The sequence below is a fragment of the Ascaphus truei genome, chromosome 4, assembly GCF_040206685.1.
Source record: "Ascaphus truei isolate aAscTru1 chromosome 4, aAscTru1.hap1, whole genome shotgun sequence".
NCBI classification, from domain to species: domain Eukaryota; kingdom Metazoa; phylum Chordata; class Amphibia; order Anura; family Ascaphidae; genus Ascaphus; species Ascaphus truei.
In genome coordinates this window covers 97439999-97450190 of record NC_134486.1, presented here as the reverse complement: position 1 = coordinate 97450190, position 10192 = coordinate 97439999, and the positions used below count along the sequence as shown (strand labels likewise).

The following is a 10192-nucleotide window of genomic DNA, read 5'->3' as shown; positions in this document are numbered from 1 at the left end:
CTCTCCCTCGTACCTCGTTCCCCCCCTCCTCGTTCCTCTTCCGCCCCCCTCCTCGTTTCCTTCCCCCCCCCCTCCTTGTTCCTCTTTCCCCCCCCCTCCTCCCCTCGTCTCCTCTTTCCCCCCACCTCCTCGTTCCTCTTCCCCCCCTCCTCGTTCCTCTTTTCCCCCCCCCCTCCTCGTTCCTCTTCCCCCCCCCCTCCTCGTTCCTCTTTTCCCCCCCCGACTCCTCGTTCCTCTTTCCCCCCCCTCCTCGTTCCTCTTTCCCCCCCTCCTCGTTCCTCTTTTCCCCCCTCCTCTCGTTCCTCTTTCCCCCCACCTCCTCGTTCTCACTTCCCCCCTCCTCGTTCCTCTTTCCCCCCCTCCTCGTTCCTCTTTCCCCCCCTCTTCTCGTTCCTCTTCTCTCCCCCCCTCCTCGTTCCTCTTTCCCCCCCTCCTCGTTCCTCTTTCCCCCCCTCCTCGTTCCTCTTTCCCCCCCTCCTCGTTCCTCTTTCCCCCCCTCCTCGTTCCTCTTTCCCCCCTCCTCGTTCCTCTTTCCCCCCCTCCTCGTCTCCTCTTTTCCCCCCCTCCTCGTTCCTCTTTCCCCCCCTTCCTCGTTCCTCTTTCCCCCTCTCCTCGTTCCTCTTTCCCCCTCTCCTCGTTCCTCTTTCCCCCCCTCCTCGTTCCTCTTTCCCCCCACTCCTCGTTCCTCTTTCCCCCCCTCCTCGTTCCTCTTCCCCCCCTCCTCGTTCCTCTTCCCCCCCCTCCTCGTTCCTCTTTCCCCCCCCTCCTCGTTCCTCTTTTTCCCCCCCCCTCGTTCATCTCCCCCCCCCTCGTTCCTCTTTTCTCCCCCCCTCCTCGTTCCCACCTCCTCGTTCCCCACCCCCTCCTTGTTCATCTTTCCCCCCCCTCGTTCCTTCTTCCCCCCCTCCTCGTTCCTCTTTTTCCCCCCCTTCCTCGTCTCTTCCCCCCCTCCTCGTTCCTCTTTCCCCCCCTCCTCGTTCCTCTTTCCCCCCCTCCTCGTTCCTCTTTCCCTCCTCCTCCGTTCCTCTTTCCCCCCCTCCTCGTTCCTCTTTCCCCCCCTCCTCGTTCCTCTTTCCCCCCCTCCTCGTTCCTCTTTCCCCCCTCCTCGTTCCTCTTTCCCCCCCTCCTCGTTCTCGTTCTCGTTCCCCCCCCTCGTTCCCTCTTCCCTCTTTCTCTTCCCCCCTCTCGTTCCTCTTTCCCCCCCTCCTCGTTCCCTCGTTTCCCCCCCTCCTCGTTCCTCTTTCCCCCCCTCCTCGTTCCTCTTTCCCTCTCCTCGTTCCTCTTTCCCCCCCTCCTCGTTCATCTTTCCCCCCCTCCTCGTTCCTCTTCCCCCCCTCCTCGTTCATCTTTCCCCCCCCTCCTCGTTCCTCTTCCCCCCCTCCTCGTTCCTCTTTTCCTCCCCCTCCTCGTTCCTCTTTTCTCCCCCCCTCCTCGTTCCTCTTTTCCTCCCCCTCCTCGTTCCTCTTTTCTCCCCCTCCTCGTTCCTCTTTCCCCCCCTCCTCGTTCCTCTTTCCCCCCCTCCTCGTTCCTCTTTCCCCCCCTCCTCGTTCCTCTTTCCCCCCCTCCTCGTTCCTCTTTCCCTCTCCTCGTTCCTCTTTCCCCCCCCTCCTCATTCCTCTTCCCCCCCTCCTCATTCCTCTTCCCCCACTCCTCGTTCCTCTTTTCTCCCTCCTCGTTCCTCGTTTTCTCCCCCCCTCCCTCGTTCCTCTTTCCCCCCCTCCTCGTTCCTCTTTCCCCCCCCCCCTCGTTCCTCTTTTCCCCCCCTCCCCTCGTTCCCCCCTCCTCGTTCCCCCCTCTCCTCGTTCCCCCCTCCCCCCCTCCTCGTTCCCCCCTCCCCCCCTCCTCGTTCCTCTTTCCCTCTCCTCGTTCCTCTTTCCTCTTCCCCCCTCCTCATTCCTCTTCCCCCGCTCCTCGTGTCCTCTTTTCTCCCTCCTCGTTCCTCTTCCCCCCCCCTCCTCGTTCCTCTTTCCCCCTCCTCCTCGTTCCTCTTCCCCCCCTCCTCGTTCCTCTTTCCCCCCCCCTCCTCGTTCCTCTTTTTCCCCCCCCCCTCCTCGTTCCTCTTTTCCCCCCCTCCTCGTTCCTCTTTCCCCCCCCTCCTCGTTCCTCTTTCCCCCCCCTCCTCGTTCCTCTTTCCCCCCTCCTCGTTCCTCTTTCCCCCCCCCCTCCTCGTTCCTCTTTCCCCCCCTCCTCGTTCCTCTTTCCCCCCCCTCCTCGTTCCTCTTTCCCCTTCCCCCCCCTCCTCGTTCCTCTTTCCCCCCCTCTTCGTTCCTCTTTCCCCCCCTCCTCGTTCCTCTTTCCCCCCCTCCTCGTTCCTCTTTCCCCCCCGTCCTCGTTCCTCTTTCCCCCCCTTCTCGTTCCTCTTTCCCCCCCTCCTCGTTCCTCTTTCCCCCCCTCCTCGTTCCTCTTTCCCCCCCTCCTCGTTCCTCTTTCCCCCCCTCCTCGTTCCTCTTTCCCCTTCTCCTCGTTCCTCTTTCCCCCCCTCCTCGTTCCTCTTTCCCCTTTCCCCCCCTCCTCGTTCCTCTTTCCCCCCCTCTTCGTTCCTCTTTCCCCCCCCTCCTCGTTCCTCTTTCCCCCCTCCTCGTTCCTCTTTCCCCCCCCCTCCTTGTTCCTCTTTCCCCCCCTTCTCGTTCCTCTTTCTCCCCCCCTCCTCGTTCCTCTTTCCCCCCTCCTCGGTTCCTCTTTCCCCCCCTCCTCGTTCCTCTTTCCCCCCCTCCATCGTTCCTCTTTCCCCTTCTCGTTCCTCTTTCCCCCCCTCCTCGTTCCTCTTTCCCCCCTCCTCGTTCCTCTTTCCCCCCCCTCCTCGTTCCTCTTCCCCCCCTCCTCGTTCCTCTTTTCTCTCCCCCCCTTCCTCGTTCCTCTTCCCCCCTCCTCGTTCCTCTTTCCCCCCCCTCCTCGTTCCTCTTCCCCCCCCTCGTTCCTCTTTTCCCCCCCTCCTCGTTCCCCCCTCCTCGTTCCCCCCTCCCTCCTCGTTCCTCATTCCTCTTCTTTCCCCCCTCCTCGTTCCCCCACCCCCTCATTCCTCTTTCCCCCTTTTCGTTCTCCTCTTTTCCCCCTCCTCGTTCCTCTTTCCCCCACTCTCTCCCCGTTCCTCTTCCCCCCCTCCTCGTTCCTCTTCCCCCTCCTCGTTCCTTTTCCCCCCCTCCTTGTTCCTCTTTCCCCCCCACCTCCTCATTCCTCTTTTCCCCCCCCTCGTTCCTCTTTTCCCACCCTCCTCGTTCCCCCCTCCTCGTTCCCCCTCCCCTCCTCGTTCCTCATTCCTCTTCTTTCCCCCCTCCTCGTTCCCCACCCCCTCATTCCTCTTTCCCCCTTTTCGTTCCTCTTTCCCCCTCCTCGTTCCTCTTTCCCCCACTCTCTCCCCGTTCCTCTTCCCCCCCTCCTCGTTCCTCTTCCCCTCCTCGTTCCTTTTTTCCCCCCCCCCCTCCTTGTTCCTCTTTCCCCCCCCACCTCCTCATTCCTCTTTCCCCCCCACCTCCTCATTCCTCTTCCCCCCCTCCTCGTTCCTCTTTCCCCCCCCCTCTCCTCGTTCCTCTTTCCCCCCCCCCTCCTCGTTCCTCTTTTCCCCCCCTCCTCGTTCCTCTTTCCCCCCCCCTCCTCGTTCCTCTTTCCCCCCCTCCTCGTTCCTCTTTCCCCCCCTCCTCGTTCCTCTTTCCCCCCCTCCTCGTTCCTCTTTCCCCCCCTCCTCGTTCCTCTTTCCCCCCCTCTTCGTTCCTCTCTTTCCCCCCCTCCTCGTTCCTCTTTCCCCCCCTCCTCGTTCCTCTTTCCCCCCTCCTCGTTCCTCTTCCCCCCCTGCTCGTTCCTCTTCTCCCCCCCTTCTCGTTCCTCTTTCCCCCCCCTCCTCGTTCCTCTTTCCCCCCCCTCCTCGTTCCTCTTTCCCCCCCTTCTCGTTCCTCTTTCCCCCCCTCCTCGTTCCTCTTGTCCCCCCCTCCTCGTTCCTCTTTCCCCCCCCTCCTCGTTCCTCTTTCCCCTTCTCCTCGTTCCTCTTTCCCCCCCTCCTCGTTCCTCTTTCCCCCCCTCCTCGTTCCTCTTCCCCCCCTCCCTCGTTCCTCTTCTTCCCCCCCCCCCCCTCGTTCATCTTCCCCCCCCCCTCGTTCCTCTTTCCCCCCCTCCTCGTTCCCCCCTCCTCGTTCCCCACCCCCTCCTCGTTCCTCTTTCCCCCCCTCCTCGTTCCTCTTCCCCCCCTCCTCGTTCTCTTTTCCCCCCTTCCTCGTTCCTCTTTCCCCCCCTCCTCGTTCCTCTTTCTTCCCCCCCTCCGCGTTCCTCTTTCCCCCCCCTCCTCGTTCCTCTTTCCCCCCTCCCTCTCGTTCCTCTTTCCCCCCCTTCTCGTTCCTCTTTCCCCCCCCTCCTCGTTCCTCTTTCCCCCCCCTCCTCGTTCCTCTTTCCCCCCCTCCTCGTTCCTCTTTCCCCCCCTCCTCGTTCCTCTTTCCCTCTCCTCGTTCCTCTTTCCCTCTCCTCGTTCCTCTTTCCCCCCCCCTCCTCGTTCCTCTTTCCCCCCCCTCCTCGTTCCTCTTCCCCCCCTCCTCGTTCCTCTTCCCCCCCTCCTCGTTCCTCTTTTCTCCCCCCCTCCTCGTTCCTCTTTTCTCCCCCCTCCTCGTTCCTCTTTCCCCCCCCTCCTCGTTCCTCTTTCCCCCCCTCCTCGTTCCTCTTTCCCCCCCTCCTCGTTCCTCTTTCCCCCCCTCCTCGTTCCTCTTTCCCCCCCTCCTCGTTCCTCTTTCCCTCTCCTCGTTCCTCTTTCCCCCCCCTCCTCGTTCCCCCCCTCCTCGTTCCTCTTTCCCCCCCTCCTCATTCCTCTTCCCCCCCTCCTCGTTCCTGTTTTCTCCCTCCTCGTTCCTCTTTTCTCCCTCCTCGTTCCTCTTTTCTCCCCCCCCTCCTCGTTCCTCTTTCCCCCCCTCCTCGTTCCTCTTTCCCCCCCCCCCCCTCGTTCCTCTTTTCCCCCCCTCCTCGTTCCCCCCTCCTCGTTCCCCCCTCCCTCCTCGTTCCTCATTCCTATTCTTTCCCCCCTCCTCGTTCCCCACCCCCTCATTCCTCTTTCCCCCCCTCCTCGTTCCTCTTTCCCCCCCTCCTCATTCCTCTTCCTCTTTCTTCATCTCTCTCTCCATCTCTCTTTCTCTTCATCTCTCTATCTCTTCATCTCTCTCTCCCTTCATCTCTCTCTCCCTCTCTGCCACTCTCCCCATCTCCATCTCTCGCTCTCACTCATCTCTCTCTCTCACTCATCTCTCTATCCTCTCATCTATCTCTCTCTCTCATCTCTCATCTCTCTATCATATCTCTCTCTCTTTCTTTCTCTTCATCTCTCTCTCTCTCTCTTCATCTCTCTCTCTTCATCTCTCTCTCTCTTCTCCCCCCTCAGGATGTATTAGTGATTAAATATCTGTTTGCTCTCCCCCCTTCTCCCTCTCTCCCACTCTCTCCATCTCCATCTCTCTCCATCTCTCACTCATTTCTCATCTCTCTCTCTCTCAGCTCTCATCTCTCTCTCTCTCTCTCTCTCTCTCTTCATCTCTCTCTCATCTCTCATATCGCTCTCTCCTCTCTCTCTTCATCTCTCTCTCTCTCATATCTCTCTCTCTCTCTCTCTTCATCTCTCTCTCTCTTCATCTCTCTCTCTCTTCATCTCTCTCCTCCCCCCTCAGGATGTATTAGTGATTAAATATCTGTTTAAAATTGTACACGTTGAAATACTCCTCCCCTTCCCCCTCCCCCTCTTGCTCTCCCCCTTCTCCCTCTCTCTCTATCTCTCTCTCTCACTCATCTCTCTCTCATCTCTCATATATCTCATATCTCTCTCTCTCTCTCTCTCTCTCTCTCTCTCTCTCTCCATCTCTTTCTCTCTCTCTTCATCTTTCTCTCTTCTCCCCCCTCAGGATGTATTAGTGATTAAATATGTTTAAAATTGTACACGTTGAAATATTCCTCCCCTTCCCCCTCTTGCTCTCCCCCCTTTTCCCTCTCTCCCACTCTCTCCATCTCCATCTCTCTCTCTCACTCATCTCTCACTCTCATCTCTCTCTCTCTCTCATCTCTCATCTCTCTCTCATCTCTCTCTCTCTCTCTCCCCCCATCTCTCTCTCTCCTTCCCCCTCAGGATGTATTAGTGATTTAAATATCTGTTTAAAATTGTACACGTTGAAATACTCCTCCCCTTCCCTCTCTTGCTCTCCCCCCTTCTCCCTCCTCCCCCATCTCCCCTCCCCTTCTATCATGAAGGTGGTAGGAAATAAAGTGTGATGGATAGACACTAATACATTCGCCTGTACTTTGCACCATCCATTATCCCCACTATCCTGATAAGCTCCCCAGTCCCTGCTGAAGAGAAGCATCTCCATAACATGATGTTACCACCACCATGCTTGACAGTTGGGATGATGTGCAGTGTTGAGCTTTCACCAAACGTAACGCTTGGAATTTAGACCAATCAGTTCTAGTGCTGGGTATGGCAGTGGTTCTCAATCGTTGGTTCATTGACCATTGGTGGCATGAAGCCTTTAGTGGTCCTGTGACCGAGTGAAGTCAACCCCTATCAGTTATGCCTGGGAAACATATGTCTGAGTGCTTCATCCAGCACTCAGAATGTTAACTCAGGAAGAAGCTAGGTAATCAGGATGTAAGCTGACACCTGATAGCCAGCAAGGTATAAAAGGATGTTGTTACTGGCAGTAGCTGCCTGCCTTAGACCAGACAACTCTGCTATGTGAGCTGCTAGCCAGACGGATTCACCAAACTTACTCTTTCAACCAAAGTAAGAATTGTTCATTTGTTTTTCTGACTGCTTAATATACACTTATGGTTTGGTAAATGGTTTAGCCAGCCAGCCTGCTAGATAGGCCTGGAGTGTTAGTCAGTTCTCCCAAATGTGGAGCAGGATTTGTTTTGGTGTTTAAAGGGACAGTGTCCCCTTATGTTATGCTGTGGAGAAATAAAGCCACTGAACGTTTTTATTATCCTGAAACTACACGTGTGGGCTGTTCCCTGACCTCGGCTACAGGCCGTCCTGCCACAGGTCCCTAAAAACTTTATATCACTATAAAGGACTGTTTTTTAGATACAGGTTTAAACTTTTACAAATGTATCTAAAATATGCATATTGATTGGTATAAGTATTGTGGTCCTCAAAACAACTACTACCATTGAATTGGTTTGTGATGGGAAAAGTTTTAAGAGCTTCGGGTACAGTATATAGCATATATTTTGAAAACACCAAGGGCCATATTTACTAAGGTGTGCTATGCTATAAAAAGGAATGAAGATGGAGCACATGGATTTCCAAAATAAAGAGATTTATTAAAGCATACACAATGTTTCGACCCTAAGGTCTTTTTGCACTTGACAAAGACCTTAGGGTCGAAACGTTGTGTATGCTTTAATAAACCTCTTTATTTTGGAAATCCGTGTGCCCCATCTTCATTTCTTTTTGTATGCCGTGGATTGACAAAAACAGGACATGGAGTCCAATCATGGTGCAACAGAAATATTCCGCAGGTATATCATATAATAAGTCCCATAGGTAACGGACATCAATATTCTTGATCCTGTGTATATAGATTTTAACTAAACTGCTCCAGAAGAATTGACATAAATTGTCATCCCAATCTATATTTCACAAACACGTGACTGCCAATGGTGGCTTAAATCCTAGAGTGGGATTTACTGTATAGGGTACTAGGGGGACACAAATACCAATGGCAGACGGTCCCCTTTTAGCCAACCACACTCAGATAAGGTCACAGAACATATAGATGACACAGTCAGAAGCCAGCCAAATAATACCACAGTCCACTCACTGTTAATGTAGAGTGATAACGAACAGCAGGAACTCCGTGTAAGCGTGCATCCAGCTTGATTGAAGATCAGGAAAAAACAGCCCCTGGGGAGGAAAGTGGAGCACAGCGCAGGGACAAATAGCAGGAACCAGCACACCATAGGTTAAAAACTACTTTATTGGTCGACAAGGGGAGACACCATAAAAGGAGCAACCACCCACTCTGACGCGTTTCGGGCTAAGCCCTTTGTCAAAGAGTATGCCCCAGTTACAAAACACACATACTTATATACACATAGTCTAATTACCTAAATCGATCGCATCCTCAGGCATCGGTGACGTCAGCGGAACCAGCCGAAAATCTCACGAGACTTGCCCGTCTAGCCAGAGCCCCAGGAGACAAATCAAGTAGAGCATACTGCTCCACCTAGCCTGGAGGACACGTCCACACAAGCAACAACACACAATATACAATTGAGACAGATCCATGTGTTGTTGCTTGTGTGGACGTGTCCTCCAGGCTAGGTGGCGCAGTATGCTCTACTTGATTTGTCTCCTGGGGCTCCGGCTAGACGGGCAAGTCTCGCGAGACAAAGGAACGACAAAGGAGCTTAGCCCGAAACGCGTCAGAGTGGGTGGTTGCTCCTTTTATGGTGTCTCTCCTTGTCGACCAATAAAGTAGTTTTTAACCTATGGTGTGCTGGTTCCTGCTATTTGTCCCTGCGCTGTGCTCCACTTTCCTCCCTAGAGGCTGTTTTTTCCTTATGCCGTGGATTGGATGCAGCTGATCGTACATTGATGGGAGCACCGGTAATTGTATCACTCTTAATCATATTGTGGTGTGCAGCATTTACTCTTTGTTATATCACTTTAGTGCTATGCTATAAGACACTGTTTCGTGCTGAAAGACACTTTATGATTTATGGTTAAGTCAATGGTCTGTAAGGTATCTTCCAGTGCTGGATGATGTTTTACAGCAGTGGGGTGCAAACTTTCCCCGCTGCGCCCCCCCTACCTGCTCTCCCTCCTTGCTCGCGCCCCCCTCCTTACCTTGACTTTGACATGCCGCGTTGCCAAAGACAAGGGACGTTGCAGAGGCCTCACGCAATCCCCCGGCATTAATTTAAATATCTTGGGGTAAGAGCACGGGGCCTTTGCAACCGCTGCACCACCCCCCCCCCCCCTGAAAAATCTTGCACACCCCTTTCTTACAGTATGTCTGAGCACAACTTAATAAATATGTACTAGAGCAGGGGTGCGTTAACTGGGGGGCATGTTGGATTTTCTTGGGGGGGGGCGTGGGCGGTTGCAGATGCCCCGCGCTGTTCCCCAAAGCATTTAAATTAAATGCCAGGGGATCACGTGAGGCCTCTGCAACTGAACTTACCATGGTTCAACCGGCTTGAGATAACGCGTTAACATGGCAACGTGGCGTCAAATGACGCTGTGGGGTCATGTGATGTCACATGAGCCCGTGTTGACTCCCGTTGCCGTGACGTCACATGACCCCGCTGACGCCGACAGGCAAGTAAGGGGGGTGGGAACACCGGGGGAGTGGATGCAGGGAGGCACAGCATCAGAAGTTTGCGCGCCCCTGTACTAGAGTCTAATAACATGTAAGAGGTACTTGGCTCACCTAGTCTGCTTATTCTCAGTTTCACCTCAGTTACGACTTTGCACGATAACGACCATACCTCAGAAGCACTGCCATATTTCTATCTATGCCTTTTATTTTATTAATTTCTACTCATTTTCAAGCAACACAAATTCATGTTTTTTTAATTATTTTTTTCCAGCTTTCTGGGGTGAATCGGATGACAGTAGCTCAGAAATTGAAGCCATGCTGAGACAACAAGTTCAAAATCATGGTGGAGATGATTTTGATGACTTCTTTGATTAGGAGAACATCACGTATGAACAATGTGTTTTTTCATGGAAACAACCAAGAAGGGACCTTTATACTCATTATAAAGAGAATTGAAAAGGTTGTTTTTTTTTCCTCTCCCCTCTTTGACATGTCCAAGATGTATTTAGCAAAATAATAAACATTAAATACTAACATGCTGTCAACAGAGTTTTGTTGCACTTGTTCATTTTCTTCCCCATTATAGTCAATCTGGCCCAAGTGACCAGTAATGCACCAAAACATTGTTTCTCTATCTCTGCTAATTGGGAAACTATTTATATCATGTTGGTACAGATGAGGGTTTTTTTGTGGCTGTTAAAAGCATTTTTTATATGGACTTCAATTTATACATTTATGCAACATTTCTTATCAATATTTGTGTGTGGTGTGTATAATTTATTTTGCTCATTTATCTAATTTGTGGTTTTTTTCTTGCGCGTGCATACCTTATATACCCTACCAGCATCCTTTAAGTCAGTATTGTTTGTCTTCTGTGAATTACAGACATTCTCAGGTCGGTAGTGGTG

The 10192-nt window shown here is 53.6% G+C and overlaps 1 protein-coding gene across 1 annotated transcript in view; it reads left to right on the top strand.

Moving 5' to 3' along the window:
- Positions 1–9833, top strand: part of KIZ (kizuna centrosomal protein) — a 147613-nt gene extending 137780 nt beyond the window's left edge. The window contains exon 15 of the mRNA XM_075594941.1: positions 9556–9833. Coding sequence (XP_075451056.1) covers positions 9556–9659 — 104 coding nt within the window. The 3' untranslated portion in view covers positions 9660–9833. The remainder of the gene's footprint in view (positions 1–9555) is intronic.
- Positions 9834–10192: the final 359 nt, after the last annotated feature.